The sequence below is a fragment of the Mirounga leonina genome, unplaced genomic scaffold (assembly GCF_011800145.1).
Source record: "Mirounga leonina isolate KUSES-001 unplaced genomic scaffold, KU_Mleo_1.0 Mir_126, whole genome shotgun sequence".
In the NCBI taxonomy this organism is placed as follows: domain Eukaryota; kingdom Metazoa; phylum Chordata; class Mammalia; order Carnivora; family Phocidae; genus Mirounga; species Mirounga leonina.
Genome location: NW_023270314.1, coordinates 28,332,192 through 28,357,294, shown reverse-complemented (window position 1 = coordinate 28,357,294; position 25,103 = coordinate 28,332,192). Strand labels below are relative to the sequence as shown.

Sequence of the window (25,103 nt, the reverse complement as noted above, 5' to 3'; positions counted from 1 at the left end):
AAGAAAGAAAGAAAGAAAGAAAGAAAGAAAGAAAGAAAGAAAGAAAGGAAGGAAGGAAGGAAGGGAGAAAAGGAAAGAAAGAAATCACGAATTGGCATATGTTCCCTTTCCTTTCATTTGGGTGGCTTCTATTTCAAGTATGGGAACGACTCTGGGTAAGGGGGTACAAGGAAGTCTGTGAGGAAGAAAGAGGACCAGTGGGCCCAGGGATGGAAAAGTGGGGAACACAAATACAAGAAAGGGCCTGTCACTGCCGCTCCCTATTTCCCTGTGGGATCCCCTTAGTGTCCCTCGTCCCGAAGAGGGCCTCCTCCGTTCGGCTGATGACATCTAGAATCTCTCGGATACTGTCGCTCAGCTCGGCTGTCTTCCCGTCTTCCCCGGGCCGGGGCGGCTCATTTCGCCAGGAGGCGCCCGAGGCTTCTGTGTCGCTTCCATCAGAAGAGCCGCTGTGGACGTTGAGCTCCGCAGCTTCGTCCGAGTCCGAGTCTGGGGCGGTGTGACGGCGGATGCGGGATACGGCTTCCCGCAGGGCCCCGGCGTAGGGCCCTGGGGTCCGCGCCCAGCCCCCGGCCGCGCGCCGTGGGACCGCCGCCACTTGCTGCGAGCCCTCGGCACTGACCGTGCCTCCTGAAGCCGCTGGGCCTGAGGCTGAGCGCTCTGGGCTACCTGGCGGCGAGGGGGCGTCCTGAAGGTTTACTTCGCCAACCGGGAGCCCAAGGATGCGGGAGGCGCGCTCCTCCAAGGAGGAGTCCGCGGGCTTCCCGCCCTCGGCTTCGAACCCGCGCCCCCCAACGAACTGGTGTGAAAGGCGACTGCTCAAGAGCAGTTTTTGCCAAGGGTGGGGAAAGGCCGCGGCTCCCTCGCCCTCCTCCTTGTTGGGCTTCGGTTGATTAGGGGCATCCCCCACGACGCGCGGCACCCCATCGGGCAAAAGCTGTACATGCTGGGTTCGAGGGGTTGGAACATACTGTGACCGTATCACCACGCACGTGGCGTCAATGACAAAGACGCCTTCTCCCCGAGCACGGCCGCGGGAACTGCGGGGCAGGGTGTGGGCGCGGCGGGTCCCCTTCCAACCCTCCAAGGTCTCAGGTCCGGCCCCCTCTCTATGACCTAAGGACTCTCTCCACCCCGTGCCTCCTGGAGCCCAGGGTCTGGGGAGGGTCTGGCTATGTCGGGGCGGCTGCTTTTTAAGGGAGGGAATCCAGCATTTGGGGAGCCAGCCCCGTTCCCTATTTTCTTTCCCTTCCCCGGAGCCCTTGAAATGGGGCCTGGACCTGGGGGCGGGACGCGGGGGGCTGGGAGTCGCAGTGGCCAACCCCCCGGGAGCTGTCTCCGTGCCTGGGCTCCCAGCAGCTTTGGCTCGGGGATGGCCGTCGCTTCCACTATTCAGGCCAGCAGTGGCCAGCCCCAGGCTTTTCTCCGCGGCCCCCTTGCCGGACTCCAGCCTCGGCCCGGCTGTTCCACAGCCTGGGGATCCCCCCAAGAGACCCCGCCCCTGTCGGAGACCCCAAGCCCCGAGGACGTCCCGGTAGATCCGAGGATCCAGCCTCTTCTTTGTGCACCCTCCCTCTGTCCTGGCCGGAGTCGGAGCAGAGGCTGCTGAGGCTGGAGCCTGGGAGGGCTCGGGGCCTCGCTTAGACCCCAAGGTCCTGTGGGGGCCTTCGTAAGAAGGTGGAGCCACGTAGGGTGGCGGGCGGTCCCAGCGTCGTCGCAGGGCTGTCCCGGCTGCGCTTCTCAGCAGCAGGTGAGCCTCGTAGCTGGGGGGCCCTGGCCGCCTACCTCCCCAGGGCCCCGCCCACGCCGCCCCTGGGTCGCTCTGCGGCTGCGCGGATGGACGGGGCGGTCGCCCCGCCGGCCCCAGGCGCTCGGGTCGTGAGGAAGCTGGGGGCCCTACAGGCTGGGCCACCCGAGGGGCGTTCCGAGGTTCCGGGAGGGGCCGACCGGGGGGGCTCCTTCGGGCCCCACCAGCCTTGCGCCTTTTTCGCTCGGTCTCCTTGGCCTCCCGCTCCTGCGATGCCGCTTTCCTTTTCTCTTGCTCCCGGGCTCGGGCCTCGGCCGGGGGCCCCGCCCGCCAGTTGGTCGCCTCCTGCAGCACCCTGGAGGCCCAGGGACGGCGGGGCGGCGGCTCAGGGGATCCCGGGCGCGGCCCACACCTGGGACAATGAGCAGGAACCCAGGTGAGCAGTTTGTGGGGGAAGGGAGCCGAGGTCCGGGGAGCTGGGAGCACTGGAGACCATCTGGGGCAGCCGTGTGGAGGGGTGTGTGTGAGTGTGTGCCCGTGTGCACGTGCGTATATGTTAGGGCTGAAGTCGAAGCCGGACTCCTCACCATCTCTCCATGCACACTTTAACAGCGTCTGCCCCATCTCACCTCCTGCCCTTTCTCACACCCACTCTTGCCCCCCAAAACAATGCGGGAAGAGTCAGGCCCCAGCCCTCGGGATGCGGTAGGGGGAGGCGTGGGAAAGAGAAAGGGGGCCAGCAGCACTGGCTGGTGCCTGCGGGGAGGTCCGGACCCCACTCCCCGCCCCACCGCTCTCTTCCCGTCACCCGTCACCCCTCCTTCACTCACGTGCGGCTCTGGGGCCCACGGGCCCAGTGGCTGGCTTGGAAGTCCATGGGCTGTCGAGGAGTGGCGCGGCGACTATAATGACAGGAAATAGTCTTCACTTCGATCACCAGCAGCTTGGATTTCTGCACCCAGAGGCAGCTGCCAGACTCCTCATCCTGGGGCTCCCGGGGGCTGTCGGGCCCCTCGGAGAATAGCTGGCCATCCAGCATCCTGCCCCACCCCACCCCGGCCCCCCACCCTCCCACCCGCCCCGAGAGCCCCCTCCCAGCCCGAGGAGCCGGCGCCCACTGCAGAGCGACGGGCCCAGAGACTGGGGACTATATATACCCGGGCACACGTGTGTGCCTGTCTGTGTGTGTGTGCGCGCGCGCATGTGACACGGTGCGGCGCGGACGGCACCGCGCTGCTACCTCCCCCATGTGCACGGCCGCCCCCTGGGGCCCGGGATTGGGCGCCCCTTCCCACTGCTCATGTCCCCCAAGCCTGATGGGACCTGCGCGAGTGGGCAGGGGACTTATTTTTGCCAAGCTGACGGTGCCCTTCCCCCACCCCCATTTCTTCAACGTTCCTGTCGTTTTAACCCTTCACTCTTCTGCTTGTCGGGGTGCCCCACCACCAGGGTTCAGCCACTGACTTCCTGCCTCGGACTTCAGGAGGTGACGGCAATGGAACTCAAGGTCCCTGCCTGCCACTCTCTGCTGGTTTCCATGGGGTTGGGGTGCAGGGGGTCTATTTTTAGCGGCAGGGACTGTTCGGGTGCAGAGATGAGTAACCAGCTTCCATGCGGTGGAGGGAGGGGGCGGTAGCTTTCACGCAGCTTTTATGTGACTCTGGGGGAGAGCTGCCTCCCCCAAGCTCAGACAGGGTGACCCCCACACCTTTAACTCCTTACCCTCTCAGTGTTGCAGCCCAGGGCTGCTGGTAGGACACAGCAGTCTGTCTTGGCCATCCGAACTGTCCCACGCTCCTATTCTAGATGTTTGTCCTTGGGCACCTATGGAGCCTTCTCCCCGCAGCAGGCTCTCTCCCCCAATCCAGAAGCCAGGATTTGGGGGTCATACTGTTCTGTGCCCACACAGCTCTGCTCAGCCTTATGGAGGACAGACTAAGGGACTTATGTATTTGCACCCTTTCAGAACGGATGGAGGAAGAATGGCGTGCTCCCTTGGAAAACCATCCCCTAGCAACTGAAATGATAAAAGTGGCCCCCGTTTCCTAGCGTAGAGCTCCCCATCATCACTACTACCACAATGCCTAGCTCACTTAGCCCCCACCTGAAGTGGTGCTCAAGATGCTCACCTTTTCCACTCATTCTGTCCCAGGGGCAGAGGGTGTTGCTTACATCCCCATGATCCCTCCCCCCAAGCCTATACCAGGTGTCCCCTGATTCACCATGGTAATGTTGGTGGCAGCACAGCCCACGCCAACCCTTCCATGCAGAGACTTAGCAACCATGCCTGGCAACCATGGCAGCAGCTCCAGTGGAGGGGAGGGGTGCAGGGAGGTGGGAGAAGAGTGTGTATGGCAATGGTTCCTGAGGAAGAAGGGATAATTTCCCTCTTTTGAGAGGAATAGGTAAGAATAGGCTATGAGGCTCTTTAATTTTGTCCCTTGTCTTTCTTTCTGCTCCATCCTCAGATTTTGAGACTGATGGGTTGGGTTTTAGGGGAGAATGGGAGAGGCAGAAGATCATGCAGCCCTTCGGGTACAGACCCTTCCTTTTAAGAGGATGGGGCCAGGAGGGTTGTTGTGGGGGCAGAGACTGACTTCATGAGAACCAAAGCAAACAAACCCAGGCCCCCTGCTCCCTAATATGAACCTTTAGAGATAACCCAAACAGCCCCTATTCCCACCATTTGACAACACTCCCCTCCCCCACTTTACACACCTACCAGCTGCACTCTGGTGGCTCTTTGCTTGAAGGTGCTTCCTTCTACCCAGGTCCCCCTAGAGTCCTAGGGCTTTTTAAAGCCCTTGCCTCCTCCCTAGACAAACCCTCCATGATGGAATGTGACATAAGACGACATCTGTCCTTTCCACCATGCACTCACCCCCACACACATAAACATACCCTAATTCTAATAACTTGGAAGCCTCCCTCCCCCAAGTCTGGGAATGTGCTGTGAGCTGTGAAGAGGTGAATGCAGAAGCAGGGGCTTTCTCCAAAGCCAGGAGGGCAGCCCTGGCAGCTGCCTTGACACTTTTCCCCATGAGCCATGAGGAAGCCTACTTTGGAGGAACCGGTATGGTATGGCAGGGTTCCTCAGAATTCGTAGGTAGGGAGAGGTTAGGTAGGGGCTAGGAGGTACTCTGAGATTGCTTCTGGTCTTGGATAGGAAATGGTATCAAACCTGCAAGTCAGTGGTGAGATGGTACCCAAAATTTGGCTCAGGCCCAACTGTCTAGCAGTCCTTATGGTATTTGGTGCTGACTATTTTGGCTCACATGGTTTCAGCACAGGTAGAGTCTGCTCCCCGACCCCCCAGCTCATTCTCACCTTGGAAGAATGGTAAGGCATTTTGTAGGTTCAAAGACAGTGCCAGCTCAGCAAAATTCAAACACAGAGTCCAACCTTCCCTGACTAAGAAAAGTTGATGATGGTGGCATGTCTCTCTGCCTCCAGGAGACCCTCAGTCTCTCTATTCTCTGGAAACCTAACGCTGTTAGGAGATTTTCCTGGGGTCCCAGCTATGATTCAGGCAGAGGAGAAAGCGAGGTAATAAGGAGAACTGCTGGGAATAGGGTGGGAAACAGTTATGAATGGAGAGTTGGAAAGCCAGTAAGTCTAGTGTAGTGGTAAAGAGCAGGAGCTCTGGGGCCAAACTGTTTGGGTACAAATCCTAGCTCTACATTTTACCAGCTGTGTGGCGTTGGGCCGGTTACTTAGCCTCTCTGCCTCAGTTTTTGTTTTTGTTTTTTTAATCTGTAAAATTGGAATCCTATCTACTGTTGTTCTGAGGCTTAAATGAACAAATAGATGTAAAGCACCGAGCATGGTGTCTGACACAGTTTTACATATGTATGTGTGTGTATGTGTGTGTGCCGTTATTCCTGTTGTTGTGAGTAATGAGTTGAAGAGGCCATGTGAGGTAGGCTGGTTGGAGCAGTAGTGTCTATCAACTACAAGAATCAAACAATCAAGCAACACCATGAAGAGGTTCCTGTCATTTTAATTAGGTTTGCCATGAAAAGCAATAACCTCAGCTAATCACTCTGCCCTCCTCCTCCACCTAACCCCCATCTCCCTTCATATGCACATAGCACAGGAACCCAAAGGCCCTCCTCCCCACAATCCTCCCCACTCCCATTATGGGAAGAAATGTCACTAAATGGACTCAGCCTCCTCCATATAGCATGAAACAGGATGAATAAAAATATCTTAGGAAGAGTTTTGTTGTGCTATTATCTTAGGGTGGAGTCAGGGCAGAGAGAGAGGCAAAGGCTGGGTGAGGTCTGGGGATCTCTCAGAGATCAGAATTAGCCTGAGGGGCACACAGCCCATCATTCACTCAGAAAGGGGGCTACATCTAAGAGGGCTGGGGCTAGGATGGGCTAGGCTGTATGCATGAGGATAAGGACAGCTAAAAATCCATTCTCCTTCCTCCCCCCGCACCCTCCCCAGCTCCCGAGCAGGGAAGAGAGTCACAATTCTCTCAAGGTTTCACCTGTGGTTCCTAGAACTTTGGGCAGGCAGTGAGTGGGGCATATCCCCTGGTGCTGCCTGACCCCTTCCCCAGCTCAGGGCTTCTCTCCTCCTGTGAGCACCAGGGCCTGCAGGATGTCAGACAGTGATACAATCCCCTTGACCACATCATTCTCATCCACCACAACAAGCCGGTGAACCTGCACAGAGCAACAAGGGAGAAAAGGGATGTTTAGTGATGGCCTCAGTTAGGATGAGCCCTTCAACCCCTACCCACCTTGCCAAACCCCACACTCAAAGCTGCTCCCCTCAGCTCCTTCTGAGTCAGTGGCCTCCCTACCTCTGCTTCCACCAGCCTGTTGATGATGGTCTCCAGAGTCTCGTGCAGGTAGCACTTGAGGACACCCTCAAAGTAATGGGATCGATGTTGTAGGGCTTTGGTCACAGACACATCTAGGTTGTTGTAGGTCTTTTCTGCTGCCAGATTCTGGGGAGAGAGAGGAAGGTGCTTGCAGGGAAGGAAGCCAGCCCCCAAACCCTGAGTCCACCCAACCGCGCCAGAGGGATTCAGGGCAGTTGTTAGCCTTGCCCACAAGCCACACCCAACTCATTCCTTTTCAAATTGGATTTGAAAGCTTAGAAGCTTCTAAAACCCTTAGGTCCCAGAAGAGACTCTCTTCTTCTCCCTCTCCACATTCAACACCCCGCCCCTTTCCCTACCTCCCAGCCCCTCCGCAATCACTCACGATAACATCAAACTTGGAGTAGATGTCCACCACACGCCCTAGGGGGACAGAGGCAGATCAGCAAGGAGGATCTGGCATCCAAGGCTCCCCCTGCCTATAGCATCACCCTCCAGGCTGAGCTGAGGGACAGCAGATTTTCCCAGAACCAACCACCCCGGCTTCCCTGGAGGCTTCCCTCTCGTTCTGCGTACTCTCTCACCTTTCTCATCTACTACTGGCAGTGCTGAGACTCGGTGTTGAACAAAGATGCCCAGAGCCACATAGACAGGCGTGGTGGTGCGGACCATAGCAATGTTGGCATAGGTGCCAATCTGTAGCTCTTCCAGAGACTTAGACATGAACTCTGGCTTGGGGAACTCAGTGATCTGAGGAGAGAACCATCAGCTTCATCTTCAAGAACCCCCACACCACCCTTGGATACCCCTTCAACCCAGTATATAAGAAGTAAAAACCAGGGGCACCCAGTGGCTCAGTCAGTTAAGTTTCTGACTCTTGATTTCAGCTCAGGTCACGATCTCAGGGCCATGAGATCGAGCCCCGTGTCAGGCTCTGTGCTGGGTGTGGAGTCTGCTTAAGATTCTCTTTCTCCCTCTTCATCCGCCCCCACACCTCCCCTGCTCTCTGTCTCTCTTAAAAAAAAAAAAAAAAAAAAAGTAAAAACCAGGCTGAGGACACTTACAAACAATTTGAGGAACTTGAGGATGCGCTTGTGGGTGAGGATGTACAAAGTGTTGCCTGATTCCGGGTCAATAACTGGCAGTCTGTGGATCTTGTTTCGAATTAATGAAGAGACAGCATCGAACAAGCTGTGGGAAGGTGGGGGATAATGATAAGTCCCACAGTGCTGAGCTTGAGCTGAGTAAATAGCTTCTAAGAGTGTATTTATAAACAGGGAAAACTGATGATTGGGAGAGGGGAGCAGTGTTCAAACCGACCTATAGAGTGTGTGAATGTGTGTGTGTTTGGGAGGAGAGTATTGTTTCTCTTCTGCCCCTGGATCTTTGGGTATCTAGGGCTTTAGCTACCCTGGTGGCAAGGCTCTTCCCCTTCTGGACAAATGGGTAGCTGGAACTCACCTGGCATTAGGAGAAATGCAGACGAGTGGTTTGAAGGAATCCTGTAGGTACACCTCTGAAGGGAAAAGGGAGGTTCACAAAATACCGGTATGGAAAACCATTTCCAAGGAAACTCTCCATCCCTTTTTCCTTTTACAACCCCCAGTTCTCTACATACCTCTCCAAGTTTCTATCTTGTGTTCTTCCAGCTCATAGATCTGTACCTGGAAACAGAAGCACAGGACTTGAGATTTGATCTCTCTGCTTCATTAACCCCTTGTAGTTTGCTTGGAAGAAAGGAACTAGGAATGAGGGACTTGGGTCATTGGGCTTCGGTGTCTTACCAAGGCTGATTTATAGTATCGATGCAGGATATTGATGAAATCAGTGATGGTTAGCATGCCTAGAAGCCAAGACAAGATCCCTCAGCACTACTCAAAGTTTCTCTCCCTGCCCAGCACAAGATGCCAATAATATTGTGTACCAGAAACTTTTGCCTACCTACAAAACTTTGCTTCTTACTATCCCACAAAGGGGCAGCTCGTACACCATTAGTCACCAAAGCAAAGAAAGCTTTCTTCACCTGTAGCCAAAAGAGAAATCATCACAAAGGAAAATTCACAGGGTGCAAGACTAAAAGAACAGGGGTTGGGTATGTTAGGGAAAACATGAGACTAAACCCATATAAGGACAAGGATATTACCCTTGGGATGAGATAGGATGAGAGTTTTTGAACCAGAGGCTCCTAGGAAGGGGGATGGGAGAAGAGGATTTCACCCACCTGCAGGGAAGTATCAAATACAACCAATTTGGAGCTTGTGGGAATCAGGTCATAGCAGCGATGAGACTTCATGAAGGAAGTATACACACTATTGTTGGATTCTGGGGTCTCTGCATAGGGTGGGATAGTTAGAAGCTTCCTTCCATGCAACGACTCACAATCAAAAGAGGCAGAAAATAAAAGTGTAGTTGTTCAAATATTTAGAGCCTGCTTTTTTATAAGGCCCCTTTTCTATCTGTTTTGTTCCTATTGTTCCCAGAAAAACTAGATAAACCCCTTAGAAACTATTTCATACAACCCCCAAATCCAGGTAGGACTCTACAGGCTCCTCAGGCAAAAGATGGCTACTAAAACAGAAAATCTATTAATATCTTTCATTGACCTCTTCTAGTCTAAAAGTTTTTTCTCATCTTTAACTTAAATTTCCCCTTTCATATATTTGCACATTTTCACTTGTTCTCTTTTTCTCAATTAAGATGTAATTAAGCTTCTTAAAATTCAAGTAAGCTTAAAATTCTTTTAAGATCTGCAGATGAGAAGTTGGGCTATTTCAGATCAACACTCAGTCGGAGCCCAGTGCTTAATTAACCTGGCCCCAAATGCCCTGAGAGTCCATCTTGGGATGACCCTCTGAATCAGAAATCATCCCACCTACTCCAGACAAATAGGAGACCCTGGCTGTGTTTACCTGTCCATTCCTCTGACTTTAATTGCTTGCTCTAAACTGGAGAAGCAACCCAGAAAATAATCATCTGAATGTGCTATGTACTACGCTATGTGTACTTTAAAAATATCACATCATTTAATCCTTACAACAAATCTGTAAAGCAAATACTGTCCTCATTTTTCAGATGAGAAAACAGGTGGGAAGCAGATAAATAAACTGCTCAAGGTCACACCATTAGTAAGTGGCAAGACTTAAACACAGACCTGAGTCCAAAGTTCATGATCTTAAATCCTATGCCAGTTGTTTCTAGTGTTTAATTTCTTACCCGTTATACAGGTACACTGTTTAAAAAGCCAAACAGTTTTGGAGATTTTGTTAAGAAAAACTGCAGTCCCTGGCACCTACTGCCCTGTCTTATCTCTCCTCAGAGATGAGACCTCTTTTAGCTGATTATTTTGGCACTTATTACTAGGGCTGCAAATAACAACCTTATATTGCTGGGTTTATTTTTCCATTTTAGGGCATTATCTATTATTATCCGAGGAATATGATAATTTTTAGTTCTCCCTCCTACCAGGACCCCAACACAAACATGCACTTCCCATCTCCCCATTCTTCCAGAAGTTAAACTATAATGTTGGTTACATTAGTATTTAAATAATTTTGACTGAATATTCCTTATTTGGAGCTAAGCCCAATGGTACACTCCTGGCTTTTTTTTTTTTCTTTCTTTCACAACTTTGTTTTCCCTGGAGTTAATAACTGTCTTGTCTTTTTGTTTTTTATAACTAATTCAAGTATTCATAACTAATTCAACCCCAAACTCTTTACCAGTTGTTTAGATCTCCTTTCAAGATATCCAGAAGCACTAGATAGTCTATCAATGTAAACCACCCAGAGAATTCTCTCAGGAGTCTTCTGACCTGCTCAAATCTGTGCTGGTTTCCTGGTGTGCACAGCTGTCCTCCTGAGATCTTCCTTCGTCGCCATCCAGGGGCCCCCTTTCATGTCTCTCCCGTATTGGCACTCCTGTGTCCTGTACTCTATGTTTTCATCTTTTTTTTTCTTTCTTCCTTGCTTTGGTGGTATACATCTTCCTGTAGCTTCCTGAGTAAGGGTGCATGGGAGGTAAATTTTTTGAGACCTTGCAGCCTGCAGATATCTTTATTTTACCCTCATCTTTGATGTATAATTAGGCTGGATATAGAATTCTAGGTTTGGATTTATTTTCCTGAAGAATGTTGAAGGCACTGCCCCCATTGCCTTCTAGTTTCTGGTGTGTTGAGAGTCCAAGGCAATTCTGATTCTTTTTATGTAACTTGTTTTTGTTTGTTTGTTTTCCTCTCTGGAAACTCAGGATCTTCTCTTTGTTTCCAGTGTTTTGAAATCTTATGATGATTGTGCTTTGGGTGGGTCTGTTTCATCCACTGTGCTGAATACTCAGTGAGTCTTTTCAATATGAAAACTAATGCCCTTCAGTTCCAGGAAATGTTCTTGAATTATTTCCTTGATCGTTTCCTTCCCTCTGTGTTGTCCTTTTTCTCTTTCTGTAATTCCTATTATTTAGATATCAGGCTTCCTAGACTGACCCTTTAAGGTTGTTCTTGTTTTGTTTGGTGAGTTGTTTTTGTTGTTACTGTTGTTAAATAAAATATCTTATCTCTCCTAGTTTACGCTTTTTCTTTTTTTCACTTCTTTGATTTTTGGAGCTTTTAAAAAAGATTTTATTTTTTAGTAATCTCTACACCCAACACAGGACTTGAAATCATAGCCCCTAAGATCAAGAGCCACACACTCCACCAACTGAGTCAATCAGGCACCCCACTTTTTTTTTTGAGGGGGCAGGAGGGACAGAGGGAGAGGGAGAGAGAGAATCTTAAGCAGACTCTAAGCCCAGCGCAGAGCCCAACGTGGGGCTCGATCCCACAACCCTGAGATCATGACCTGAGCCGAAATCAAGAGTCGGACGCTTAACCAACTGAGCCATTCAGGCACCACACTTCTTTTTTAATTCTACTTTTTTGGAGTCTTCCCCAACTTAATTTTCCAAACCTCCTTAGTTTAAAATTTTTGCTATTATATTTTTAATGTCCAAGAGCTCCTCTTTCTTTTCTGAAAATTCCTTTTAAAAAAACATGACATCCTCTACTTGTTGCATGGTGGAAATAGGTTCTTTATCTGAGTTATATTAATGTTAATTTTTAAAGTTTTCTTCTCTATGCATTGACTTCTTTCTGTTGCTTCTTTCCCCTGCTTGTTTCTTCGGGTGTGGGGGGAGCAGTTTGGATCACTTTTTATTTTAGAGGCTTTCTTCTTTTTTTTTTTAAACATTTAAAAAAAATTTTTTTTAAAGATTTTATTTATTCATTTGAGACACAGAGATAGAGAGAGAGAGAGCATGAGCAGGGGGAGAGGCAGAGGGAGAAGCAGGCTCCCCGCTGAGCCAGGAGCCAGATATGGGGCTCGATCCCAGGACCCTGGGATCATGACCCGAGCCGAAGGCAGATGCTTAACCATCTGAACCACCTAGGCGTCCCTATTTTATTTTATTTTTTTTAAAGATTTTTTATTTATTTATTTGAGAGAGAGAGAGAATGAGAGAGAGAGAGCACATGAGAGGGGGGAGGGTCAGAGGGAGAAGCAGACTCCCCGCCGAGCAGGGAGCCCGATGCGGGACTCGATCCAGGGACTCCGGGATCATGACCTGAGCCGAAGGCAGTCGCTTAACCAACTGAGCCACCCAGGCGCCCTAGGCGCCCCTATTTTAGATGCTTTCTTTAGATCTCTGGTTATCCTTGGTTTAAAGGAGCATTTAAACCATATTCTAAGAGTATGGTCTTTTTTCTTTTTTTTTTTAAGATTTTATTTATTTATTTGAGAGACAGAGCACAAGAGAGAGCAGAGAGCACAAGCAGGGAGGGGGAGAGGAGAGGGTCAGAAGGAGAGGGAGAAACAGGCTTCCTGCTGAGCAGGGGGTCCAGTGGCTGGATCCCAGGACCCTGAGATCATGACCTGAGCTGGAAGCAGATGCTTAACCCACTGAGCCACCCAGGCGCCCCAGAGTGCAGTCTTTAAAGTTGATTGGCAGCTCAAGTGTACACGTTAAGTCTTGTTGACTGTGAGCCGTTTAGATGGGGAACATTCAATACTCATATTTTTAGGGCTTTCCCTTCAAGGGAATTCTGGAGAAGATTATTTATTCAGTCTTGTGCTTGGAGGGTGAAGTCTTTTCTGTCAGCATTCTGGAAATTAGATTAGGGAAAGGACTGGGATCTCAGCATCCAGTGCAGTTCGCTTCATGCTCCCGTGTTTAGTATAGTATTTCAGCCCTCAACTGGGCCTGAACCCCTCCCCAGACCTCCAGTCTTTGCCAGAGTTGGGAGGAGGAGTTTCCTAGCTGCACTCAGTGGAGTAGGGAGTCTCTGAATCTAACTGCTTCTTAGATCTCCAGTGCTTCTCTTGGCCTTCCCTGCTGCTAGTCTGTAATTCAGTTTTCTCAGGTCTGCTAAATGATTTACCACTCTTGCATCTGTTTTCCAATTTCCAATTACTATTGTCTCCTCTCTTATTCTCCCTATTCTGGTGGGTTTGTACCTTTTGAAAAAAATTCTTTTATGGTGGCTTTAGTAGGTTTTTGTGAAGGAACAAAAGTAGATGCATGTACTCCATCCACCATCTTTTAACTGAAGCCCACTATTGTTTTTCAAAGGAAACCTCTTGTGGCCCCATGCTGCTGGCCTCTGTGGGACTCCAGTGTCCCAAGTGTCCCCCACCTGGGAACTCCCCTGCCTTGCCCGAGGTGGCTGGGCTAAGGAGTTCCCAAGAACATGCCTTTTGATGCTAGTTTAAGACATGTTCCACTGAGAGTTAAATACCATCATTTTAGGCCACAGAATTATAAACATATTTGATTTGGCTTTCTCAGTATTTTAAAAATAATTTAAATCAGTTCCCCAATTGTAAAAATGTGGAGATTGACATAAAAACCCAAATTCTCCATTTTTTTCAAAATCAGATCTGACCACACTAGGCTTGAATTTCTGAACAGTGACAATTGACAAGACCTGGACAGTTGCTGCCTCCTTTTAGACATGATGCGATCTAATAGGTTGTCATAGTCATATGCAGCCTATAGCACTGTTTGGTTCACAATTTGAATTTTTGACTCTTGCCTTGGTGCTACTGCAAATGTACTCAGAAACATAAAATAGGCACTGATATCATGTGGCAGTACTCAATTATGAAGATATCACCCAGATAATTCAAATATGACTATATTAACTTTTTAGGATACCAACAAAATGAAAACAGAACATTTAAAAATTCTTGTGGAGAACTCATAGACCCTTAATAATACGTCCTACGGTCCCAGCCCATATTTCAATTCTCTGAGGAAGCATGTACTCCTAATGTCATAAACATGTCCTGGGAAGACCTAGGAGTGTTCCTGGATAAAATCCTCTAAGGGAGGTGCCTGTAAGTTCTGCTTCTTTCTAGATAGTCTAGGGTTGGACCATTCCATTCTAACCAGTTATTTGGGCAGGTGCTAGAATACCTTCTCCTCTGCCCTGGATTTTAGGGTTTAGTGCCTCTATTTCTAGACTAGTTTTAAGGGCTTTCAAGGCCTTTCTATAATTTCTTGTGTACACTCAGTGGCTTTAGGGAGCTCAATGGATGATAAAATCCTAGTGGCATTGTTTCTGGGCTAATCAGAAAATACCAGGCACCACTGATACATGGTTAGCCAGCCCAGAGTTGCCTATGGAAGTTTTCCCTCAAAAATTTCAGTGGTTTGATAATTGAAAATATTAGTCATTCCCACCCTGCCCAAGATTTATTCCTGGGTGATCCTGCCAAATTACTAATCCTGATTCATTATGGTTTGGCACATTATCTGGCCCAGTTTTGATTTTTCCCAGGGGGCATCCTGAGAGAGATTCAAAAGCATCGCTGAGGACAAGTTAGGATTGGGCTATTGCTTTCGTAGCGGTTTCCTTTCTTCAGTAAACTTACCTTGAGGATGCTCATTTTCCAGAGCTGGGGAGCTATCTGAAGAAGTGACCTGGAGAGAAAAGAGGAACAAAGATTCAGCCTATCCTAGGCTCCATCCATTCTGGCCGAGCATGAGGAGAAAGGCTGGTGAACTAATGATGTCATTTAAAGTACCATAAGGCCCTCTTAAAATATTATCTCATTTAATCATAACAACCCTGAGGTAAATACTATTATTGGCCTCATTTTCACAGATTAGAAAACTGAGGTTCAGGAAATATTAAACAGCATGCCCAAGGTCACATGGCTGAGGTAGAACAGGAGTTTGAACACATATCTGTATGGTTCCAAAGCCTATGCCCTTATATACCACAATGCCTAATGAAACAGACTTAAAAGCTGAGACCAGAAAATCTGAGAATCCACAAGGTTCTCACAGATCTACTTTATAAAAACAAGGAAGCCAGAGAGACAATACTGCTTTCCCCCCAAATACCTAAGCCTAGTTGTAGACACTAGAATCATAGACATGCCCCTTTACCATTAAGAGAGGACCACATCAGGGGTGCCTGGTGGCTCAGTGGGTTAACCGTCCAACTCTTGATTTCAGCTCATGTCATGATCTCAGGGTCATGAAATCAAGCCCCACATCGGGCTCTATGCTGGGCATAGAACCTGCTTAAGATTCTCGCTCTCCCTCACCCCCTACCCTTCCTGCGCGGGCGCTAAAAAAAAAAAGAGAGCGAGAGAGACAGGATCACATCTAGGGAGGATCCCGGCAGCTGACTGTCAGAGAGAGCTAAAGCTTGACTGACTGAGGGGTGGATGAGGACAACAAGTGTTTTGAAACTGGGGACCTGACTCCTCTTAGCACCTTGTGAGTCAAAGGCTCCTACAGCCCAGAGGATGCTGGTTTTCCAAGCTTCTTTGGCCATGACAGTCTGACATTAGAGTGCTTTGAATATAGAGAAACCTTCAGAACCATCTCTGGGCTCCCTCAAGTGGGAATATTTGGAAATTTCCTTGTTATCTAGGAACCCAGGAGGGGTCATGCTAATCTTAACCCACTGGAATCAACAGTTTTGGCTCCATTTATTCTGGGTAACATACCAAAACTAACTTAAAGGCGTACTTCACCTACATAGCTACTGTAGTAACATGAAATTAAAGGCCTTGGCTTGAACCTGGTAGGTTGGTGGTAAACAGGGTCAAGTTGGCAGGACAGATCTAAATTTCCCTCCCCTAATGGGTCAAGGTGCGGGCAGGAGGGAAGGGGAATAATCTCCCTCTCTTCTCTCTGGGCTGCATTAGACTATCAGCTTGGCCTGGCATTTTGGCAAGGCTATTGGAACAACAGCCTCATCACTTATAAGTGGGAGAGAGGGCTGTTCAGTGGTAAAGATACACACATGATAACACAGTCTCACAAAGATCTATACAAAGACACAGAAACAGCTACTTGTGTAGCTGTTTATTATACCCATCATATAATACTTACATACTGCACTGTGCTACAGTTTTTTTGTTTATTATCCATCCAAACAGGTTTTAAATTCCTGGAAGCCTAGAACTATTTTACATTTCTTTGTATCACCCATACCATCTAGCATGGGGTTCTGCACATAAATCTCAATTGTTTTGTTTTTTTAACTCTCAAATTGATAATGATAATGATGCACACTCCCGTGAACAGAGAGACCTAAGATTAAGTTACAGAGAGAAAAGTAAGGTACAGCTAGAGATACAGAAACCTATACAACAGAGTCAGGCCTTATTGAATATGACTTTACCTTTCTGCCTGTTTCTCCACACAGGAGGATAATTATGTCCACTTCTCTTTGCTTTTAATAACATAGGAAACCTGAGAAAGTACCACTGTAATTCAGGAGTACAAAGTATTATTATAGAGACACCGGCTAGATCTGACACATGGACTCACAGTTTCTTTTGAACTCCTGATCCACATTTTTAAAAAAGATTTATTTATTTATTTTAGAGAGAGAGCACGCACACGCTGAGGGAAGGGGCAGAGGGAGAGGGAGAGAAAAATTCAAGCAGACTTGGCACTGAGTGCAGAGCCTGACGTGGGGCTTGATCTTACGACCCTGAGATCATGATCTGAGTTGAAATCAAGAGTTGGAGGCTTTACTGACTGTGTCACCCAGGTGCCCCCCCCCCACCCCCCTGATCCACATTTCTAATTGTTTGCTGGATAACCACAGATGTCACAAAGACTCCTCAAACGCTTCAGTACAAAACAGCATCTGTCCTTTCATCCTATTATTCTTACCAGGGCTCCCATCTCTGTTTTTTTGCATTGCTCTCCTATAGGTGTCTAGGACTGTAGTATTGATTCCTCCAAGAATGAGCTATGCCAATATGTCTGCTTGGAATCGCAGGGCAGGGCATGACCTAAACATGTCCTTAACATCTATCAACTAAGCTGGTATGTTAGAAGTGTCTCAAATCCATTTCTCTCCTTTCCACTTTCACAGTTTTAACTTAGGCTTTTACCGTTCACTTCAGCAATAGTCTCTAAATTGGTCTCCCTGTCCATGTCACATGCTCTCCTGACTGAGCCAGCCAGGCGCCCCAGACCTTTTATTCTTGTTCAAAATTCTCTTAATCTGTAAGAGCTGATACCCTTGCCCGGGTGCCCAACTGCAAATCACTTTACCACTTCGCTCTGTTTTCTCCTTTATAACTTGAGGGACAGGACCTCTCTGCAGGCAGAGAAAGGGTGTGGTAAAGGAATTACTATGGGCATGGGACTGACCCAAAGAAAGATGAACCTGCCAGTAACAGATGATAAAAACCAAGACACGGAAGAGTTACTCTTCCCGACAGAGGATATTTGGTTCGAGATGCTAGAAAACGCTCCTGAGAGTGACGGTGGATCCAAACATGTAGCAGGCTACCTGCAACATCTCTGGGAGGATGACAGGGACCTGCCACAATTGGTCAGTGCCTGCTAGCCAAGAATGATCTATGCCAACACGCCTGCTTAGAATCGCAGAGCAGGGCATAACCTAAACTTGTCCAGGGACACAGCGGCCTCTAACACTGAAAGAGTCCCTCCTTCAGGGAGAGTCCACTTCTCAGTCTTATTAAGACAATGAGACTTCGCCAGACCCCTCGAAACAGCATAAGTCTTTCTGATCTCCCTCCTGCCAGCGCTTGCAGGGCTCACACTCAGACAACCGGGGGCCAGGTGCTACCCGCAAGCGGGAGTCCCCCGGAAGCCCCCTGCCTTCCCCAGGAAAGCCGGATCACAACCCTGCTCTTTCTGGCAAACCTCTAAAGGTTTGAGATGCCCAGAGGAAAGGAGGCCCGAGATCGCCGAGGTGTGCTCGGGTTCCTAACGGAGAGCAAAGTCACTGCCAGCTCGGGCTGAGAGTACCACGGACGTAAGGTAGGCACCGCGCGGCCCAGTCCTAGGAGATGCGCCCAGCGAAGGAGCGGAGGAGCAGGGTCACGGGATAGCACAGACCCCGGCTTCTCGTGCAGCACCGGTCCCTGCCCAGGCCTCCCTGTCCCCTAACGGGGGTCTCGGACTCCACAGCGCCCCCCGCCGCCCTCCCGTGCTCCTCACCGTCTCCATTTCAAGAGGCGCTGACTGGGTTCGCTCGCTTTAGGAAGCTCTCTGGGAGCCGGTGGGGAGGGGCGGAGGGGGGGCTCAGGCCCCGCCCCACGTCCGGTACCGCGACACCACTTCCGCCTACGTCAGACACACGCAAGCCAAGGGCGGAAGGCGGGGAGTTCACTCTTCCGGCGTGGCCTGGCCTCGGTAACCGCCCTCCCCTGGGTCCTCTCGGACCTTCCGGATCCGCGGACGGCGAGGGTGACTGGACGGAGCCGCTTGTATTTAAAATGTTCTTTTTTTATTTGTCGTTTAAAAACAAACTTGGAAGAAGCAAAATCCAAAACTTGCCCTTTGCCTCTTGCAACATAAATTATGTACAGTTCAGAATGATCGCTGATACAAAACATGCCAAGGACAGAGCGCTGGGGGTGGAGGGAGAGAGGGCGCTTTAAAAAAGGGAATCATTTCATCCGTTGTTACGAAGGACCAACCTTGCTGTACAGGATACACACAACACAAAATAAAGTCTTCACGGGATTCACACTTGTCAGCGATTTATTTTTTAAAAAGGGGGAGGGTCCTGGAGGTGAGGGGAGAAGACTGTAAAAGGGAAAAACTGAAAATTGAATATGTGCAAGTGTAAACCAACCCAAAATACAAACACGGGGGGGGGGTGCGGGGGAGGGAGAGGAGGGAATTCAGATGCAATTATACAGGCGGGGTACTTAAAAAAAACAAAACAAAACAAAAAAAAACCAACAACCAAAATTCCAACCTTGTAGCCTGGGTCTGAGTTAGTTTATATAAAAATTAAAAACTGTATAAGATTTCTTCACTAAATTCTACAGGACTATCGGATACCTAGCATATGCTTACAAAGTCTGCCCCATCCCCTTTTCCCAATCCCAGGGCCCAAGCCCCAACCAGAGCCTGACTCACAGGAGCCAATCTCCCCCTCCCTGTAGCCTAGACCTTTTGCTCTCGGAAAAGGAATATCCAATGGCTTTGGGGGCAGCAGCCCAGTCTCCCCGCTGTCTGATTTAATGACAGTGGTTTCTGTGGGGGTGGGGGGATGTTATTCTCTTAAACATTTGCAGCTTGAAACAGTTGAGGAAGCAGCTTTAAAAAAAAAAAAAATCTCCCTACCCCCATCAATCCGCAACCCCCCAAATTCAAAAACAAAACAAAACAAAACCTAAAATCACAACAGCGACCTTGCTCCCCCTCCAGCAGGCCCGCCCATCCACCGCCACCAAGCCCACCCCTACACTCCAGACATTTGATTCTTGAAAATATTAATTACAAAATGCCCTTTGCCCACAGCCCCTAGGAGAGAACTGCATATAAGCTTCATCTTCATCCCCACGCTCCCTACTTGAGGGGGTCTGGGGCCTCACCCACCCCCAACCTACCCCTACCCCCCAGGAAGAGGTTCAACTGCAGCACAAGCTTGGGCAGAAAGGGGGAAGGAAAGGGAGGCAGGGAACCCATCACCCTCTGGCTCCCCCTGGGGCCAGCTCACTTTTGTGCGTTATAACGTAGTCCAACTATACAACGGGGGTGAGAATTGCCCAGCCTCTATACCCCCACCTTACAGCAGTCACAGCCAGGGGGTGGGGAGGAGGGGGTGAGGAAAAGGGCGGTAGGTTGGGTAATGGAGGGGGCCCCCCCACAAGGGGAGCTCCATGTGTCCGCCCCACGCCCCCCTACCATTTATAAACTGGTTTTGTAAAAAGAAAATAGATATATTTATATAGAATATATAAAGCACAAAAATTAGTAGTTTTACATTTGCTCTCCCCGGGGGTGGGGGGAGAGGGGAGGGTTCTCACCTCCAGCCGGCTCCCCCATTCCCCACAAGACTATGTACAATCCCATGTATAAATAGATAAATACCCCCCACCCTCCCCGCGCTGACACTAAGCTCCCCACCCCCACATCACCACCCCTTCCCACCAGACCAGCAGCAGTTTGGTGACTGAGGGAAAGTGGGAGCTCCGGGCCACACCCTGCCTCACTGGGTATGGGCATGCCACTCAGGGATAGCCCTCACCCTACCACCCATCCACCCCATCCAGGGGCTGGAGGGCAAATGGGCTCATGATGGGGTTGGGAAAACAGGAGGGAGATATCCTGGTCCTAGGTTTAGCACACCCCTCCTGCCCCCATGTCCAGATGGAGAAGGAAGTCCTAGAGCAACTAGGGGCCAGTTATCCCCAATCTTCATCATTAGCCTCAACCACCATCCCATGCCCATAATTAAAAACAAAGATGGATTTTTTGTTGTTGTTTTTCTTCCTCTTCCTACCCCCCTTCCACCCACTCAGAAGAGGGCAGTGAGGTGGAAGAGAGGGTCGGGGCAGTAGGGGGCTTGGAGAGGGTCTCACATTTCAAAACAGCAAAAAATCCAACACTTAAATGAGGTAGGTGTGGGTGCGGGGTCTCCTTGCCCGGCTTGCCTGGCTTGCCCTCCTGGGCAGCTGGGCGCCTCTTTCCCGTTCATGTTGCATTTGTCAGAGTGGAAAACAAGGAAACACAACCCATAGAGAGACAGAAACACAGAGGAGAAGAGGGAGACAGAGACAGATTGAGAGGGAAGGGGATGGGAGTGAGGGTGGGGGCAGGACCCGGCAGGCAGGGCCAGGTGTGGGACCCGGCCTTTGGGATTGTCAAGCTTAGTCAAGTCTCTTTGCAGCCTTGAGTCGGGCCGGAGAGGTCGGTGGGAGCAGCAGGGCTGTGAGGCCCGGCCACACATCCTCCTCCCCCCTCCCTGCTGCCTCCCAGTTGCTTCTGGGTAGTTCCCGGCCCATATCCCCCTCAAACCTGAGATGCCCAATGGCTGCTTCTGTCTGGCCCCTCCTGGAGCTGGGGGCAGAGATGCCAGCCTGGGGGCCGGTGGCGGGGAAGAGGGTTGTCCCTGGTGCCCAGGGTGGGCTTGGCCTAGGGCCCTCTGCCCCAGCCTCCTGCTCCAGGGGCTCCGGTCAGCCGGCAGCCCCAGCCCTGGGTCCTGGCTCTGGCTGCTACCTCTCTTCCCCCTCATCCCTTTCAGGGAAGAGGTTGGGGGTGGGGGGACTCCCCTGCCTGGTAGCCTCTAAGCTTCTTAGTTCATCCATTTTCGACAATTCCAGGCTCCACAGTGGCAGGGGATCTTGTGCTGATCGTCCTCAAAGTCAAACTGATAGTCATAGGTCAGCTGGAAAGAGAAGAGGGTAGAATTGATGCCAGCCCCCCAGAGGGAGTGGGGGGCAGGCAGAGATCTGATCTGACGGCAGTGGCCTTGGAACTTGGTTCTGGGGAACTGAAGAGAAGCGGGAGCTGCTTTGTCACTCACACAGAACACTTCCTCTCACCTCCTCTCCTTTGGGGATTCGCCGGCTGGAGATGATGATGATTTTATCCTCCTTGTCAAACGTCACAACTTCCGCCACACAGTTAGGGGCACAGGAATGGTTAATGTACCTAAGCAGTGGGCCAGAGTCGGGGATGCCAGGCAACTGAGTTGGGAGGGTTTTGGTTCCTTCTTGGCCCACCCTGAGTGTCACCCCCAGGGACCCCTAAATTCCTCCTTCCTCATTCCTCTCTCACCTGGCAGGGCCTCCGGTCAACGTAGCATCAATCACATGTTCGTTGTTTATTCGGAACATGTAGATGCCTCGATTCTAGAAGGGAAGAAGTTGCAGAAGTGGGAAGAGTATCAGGGAATGGCAGCAGCGCTGGTGGTGGGATCAGGTAGCAGACTCAGGCAGCGGGCTTATCTTCATTTCCTGTTCTGCCTTTCTCTTATCTCTCACCTCCTCCTCCTGCCACAGCTTTCCACCTACTCCCCTGACCCCAATTCAGCCCCTTGCTGCTTGGCGGAGAGGGCGCCCATAAACCAAGACAGCCCCTCTGCCAGCCCATACCTGCTCCTCATAGATTTTCTCCCGCCGGTTGGCCACCTCATTGCGAATGATGGTGCCAATATATTCGATGACCATCGTGTGCTTTTCTAGGTCCTTGGCGGCGTAGAGCCCCAGGCCCTGGATACGGGAGCGAGCCAGGTACACGTTGTTCTTCCACTCAGTGCGCAGGCGCCGGTACTGTGATGACTTGGAGTGCACAAACTGCTTGCTGTATGGGGTGTTGGTCTCGCCTGTGAAGGTGCTCTGATATGCCTTGGACATGCTGGTGCTGTTCAGGGTGTGAGGCCTGGGAGGTGACACAGGCCATGACAAGACAGCTCTCCCCCAGACCAAACACACCCCACCCGCCTCCTCCCTAGGATGTGCAACATGCCAGTTAGGGGCATGTGCTGTCTTGGAAATGGGAGTGGAGGCATGTGGGTCTTGGCTTTGGTGAGACAGCCACTAGTTGGGGGGACCCGTGCGACACCCTGAGTGGCACAGAGAGCCCAGGATAGGGGGTGGGGGATGGAGGGAGGGGGGCACCAATTCCCCTACACTGAGCCCGCTCTCCCATCTCCCTGCCTTATTCCACCCTCCTGCCAAACATTACACAAGGCCACGCTCCTCTGGGGGGTCTTCCCCAAGCAGCCCAGGCCTGGCATTTAAGCTCATGATTTGCTCAGACATCTGAGTTCTACCTCCTGCACATACTAGAAGCCCTGAAATTGGGGGCCGTGTCTACCACACTGGGCTGGATCTGAATTAAAAGTGGCTCTGAATTCACAGCCGAGAGGTGGTACCCTTTCCTTTCTTCAGACTGTCCCCTTCTCTGACATAACGTTGGGCTCTGTGCAGATGGCTCAGTGCAGGGGAATGACTGCTGCCTGGCAGGATGCCTCTTCACCACCCTAGGGCACCAGCCAAAATCTTGCCCATCCCAGAGCAGTGGTTTTCAAACGTTTTTGATTCTTTTTGATTTAGTAGAGATGTATTTTTTTCCTTGTTTCTTTAACGAAATGTAACTGGAATTCCAATACGTAAACTAGATGAAAAGAGAATGCTTCCGGCTGAATCCAATTTGGGGAAGGGGGAGTTATGCACGGGGAGGGCCAAGTCCTGCTCACTCGGTTTATGTGTTCCAGGACTTTCTGAAACACACACAGTTTGAAAACCACTGTCGTAGAGCATCAAGGACTGGGGATGACTGGGGTAGTAGAGTCTGATGCTCTAGGCTAGCCCAAGGAGCAACAGAAGGCCTTCGAAAAACCCTGCTACAAGGATTCTGCCTCCCTCTACCCAGGGACCAAAGTCAGGCTACTGTGGTACACAGAAAGAGCAGTGAACCACAAGTCGAGAGGTAAGGTTCTGGTCCCAGCTGTGTGACCTTTGTCTAGTCACTTAACCTTTCTGGGTCTCAGTTTTCTCAGCTGTAAAATGGGGGTCATACCACCTGCCCTACCTACCTCATAAGGTTGTTGTGAGGATCAAATGAGATAATGGATGTGAAAACGCTTTGAAAAAAAAAGTATAAAGTGCTATACAAATGTAAGATTTTATTATTTTTCTATTATATTTCTAATTATGTTTGACACCAACTCAGCCTGGGGAAGGGAAGGTGACCCTAGCCTTTATGGGGTGTCTCAGGCTTGGGAGAATCACAGGCCCCCTGGAAGCAAAATAAGAGAGGAAGGAGGTGACTGGCTCCCTTATCTACTGCATAAAATTTCACCACTGTCTACCCAGAACCTCCCCAACAGCCATTCCCAGGGTGCCCAAGATAAGTCTGTCCCAGACCCCAGGTCAACCCAGGACACCTGAGCAGCGTGGAGGAGGAGGAAAGGGATGACCTAAGTGATACCTGCATACCCTCTAATCAGGAGGCCTAGAGTGAACCCCCAAACCTTCATAATTGGCCAGAGGGCGCCTACCAACCCGCACTCCCACATCCCACGGCCCCCACCCTACAAGCTCACCGTTTGTAGTGTGTGAGGATTTTAGGCTCCGATCGGGCACAACCAGTGGGATTGATCATGAGTGGCAGCTCCATCAGGGGGTGGCGTCCATAGCGGAATAAATAGTTTTGACAGCTCTCCACTCCAGGCAGCTGTGGACACAGGTCGTGTGCTTGCCTTAGCCTGAGCGTTTTGGGGGCAGGACCAGAGTCCCCAGTGCCCACGTGTCCCCCGGCCCCCTCCTTACTGATTCAGCTATGCGCAGCACGGCGTGCACTGTAAGCCCAAAGAGCTCCTCGCCTTTCAGGTACTCGGGGAAGAGCCGCAGCATGTCGGCCTCTTTTCTCATGGCAGCCACAGGCTCAATGATGCGATTCCACACCGCTAAGAGGCAAGGAAAGAGAGCAGCCCTCAGAGGCAACTTCTGCTGACGGACCTCAGCCTAACCTCGATCGGGAGCGACGGTCCTTTTCTGTAGCCTGCCCACCTCATTGCCACGAGGCTGTGTGGTTCTTCAGGAACCCCCCTGGCCTCCCAGTCCCACTCTCCCTCAGCAAGCCAGCAGGCTTCCTACCCTGGAGGGGCACCAGAGAGCCCTAGGACACAAAGCCATGACCCCAGGGCCCAGGAGACCCAGCACAGGCCACAGTGCCTACCCAACAGCCAGAACAATAGGCCTGCTTTGGAGTTGGGAAGACTTGCATTCAGGTTCTAGTACTGGCTATGGGCCCTTACACCAAACACTTAAATCTCTCTAAGGCTCTGTTTCTTTATGTATACACTGGGCAAAATGAAAGTACTCACCTCAGAGGGTGGCCATGAACAAAACAGCCTACGTCAATTACTTTAGTTTGTGGCGCATGGTACTTGCTCACTTATTTCTATCGTTAATGCTAAAGCTCAGAGTAAAAGAGCTCTGACCAGGGAAAAGCAATCGTAAGGAACTCATGGTTAGGAACAGGGTGAGCCAGGCCAGACGATGCGGTCTCAGAACCGTATTCTTTAGTCCGGCTGAGGATAGGAAAAGGAGCCAGCACACGTGAAGGAGACAAGCAGAAGGTCTTCAGCCACAGGGGGGGTGCGAGGTGGCTGAGAGAGGCTAAAGCACTGCCTCTGGGGATCTCTAAAAGACCTCCACTGGCCCGAAGCCAGGGCAGGAAGATCCCGCGCGAAGACCCCGCGGATCCCTTCCACTTCCACATGAGCGTTTCCAGGGCCCCGTG

At 50.6% G+C, this 25,103-nt stretch overlaps 3 protein-coding genes across 4 annotated transcripts in view; all 3 read right to left on the bottom strand.

Moving 5' to 3' along the window:
* Positions 1 to 247: 247 nt before the first annotated feature.
* Positions 248 to 2,786, bottom strand: DDN (dendrin). Its single transcript, XM_035002038.1, has 2 exons — positions 2,578 to 2,786; positions 248 to 2,159 (listed from the first exon to the last, which is right to left on the bottom strand). Exons 1-2 carry the CDS (start codon positions 2,784 to 2,786, stop codon positions 248 to 250), a joined length of 2,121 nt encoding a protein of 706 aa, XP_034857929.1.
* Positions 2,787 to 5,724: 2,938 nt separating this feature from the next.
* PRKAG1 (protein kinase AMP-activated non-catalytic subunit gamma 1) lies at positions 5,725 to 18,137 on the bottom strand. Of its 2 annotated transcripts, none has more exons than XM_035002747.1 (12): positions 18,054 to 18,137; positions 14,483 to 14,531; positions 8,803 to 8,912; positions 8,523 to 8,604; positions 8,366 to 8,424; positions 8,200 to 8,245; positions 8,043 to 8,097; positions 7,646 to 7,772; positions 7,166 to 7,331; positions 6,967 to 7,004; positions 6,561 to 6,707; positions 5,725 to 6,420 (listed from the first exon to the last, which is right to left on the bottom strand). In XM_035002747.1, the coding sequence occupies exons 1-12, from the start codon at positions 18,060 to 18,062 to the stop codon at positions 6,316 to 6,318; spliced, it is 993 nt and encodes a 330-aa protein (XP_034858638.1). In that variant the 5' UTR covers positions 18,063 to 18,137; the 3' UTR covers positions 5,725 to 6,315. The 2 variants fall into 2 exon arrangements, with proteins under 2 accessions (XP_034858638.1, XP_034858639.1); XM_035002748.1 differs by having other exon boundaries at positions 8,803 to 8,955; positions 18,054 to 18,131.
* Positions 9,990 to 25,103, bottom strand: part of KMT2D (lysine methyltransferase 2D) — a 48,136-nt gene continuing 33,022 nt past the window's right edge. The window contains exons 50-57 of the mRNA XM_035002738.1: positions 24,128 to 24,264; positions 23,902 to 24,032; positions 21,947 to 22,232; positions 21,630 to 21,703; positions 21,395 to 21,503; positions 18,054 to 21,237; positions 14,483 to 14,531; positions 9,990 to 10,576 (exon numbers count right to left, since the gene is read on the bottom strand). Coding sequence (XP_034858629.1) covers positions 21,145 to 21,237; positions 21,395 to 21,503; positions 21,630 to 21,703; positions 21,947 to 22,232; positions 23,902 to 24,032; positions 24,128 to 24,264 — 830 coding nt within the window. The 3' untranslated portion in view covers positions 9,990 to 10,576; positions 14,483 to 14,531; positions 18,054 to 21,144. The remainder of the gene's footprint in view (positions 10,577 to 14,482; positions 14,532 to 18,053; positions 21,238 to 21,394; positions 21,504 to 21,629; positions 21,704 to 21,946; positions 22,233 to 23,901; positions 24,033 to 24,127; positions 24,265 to 25,103) is intronic.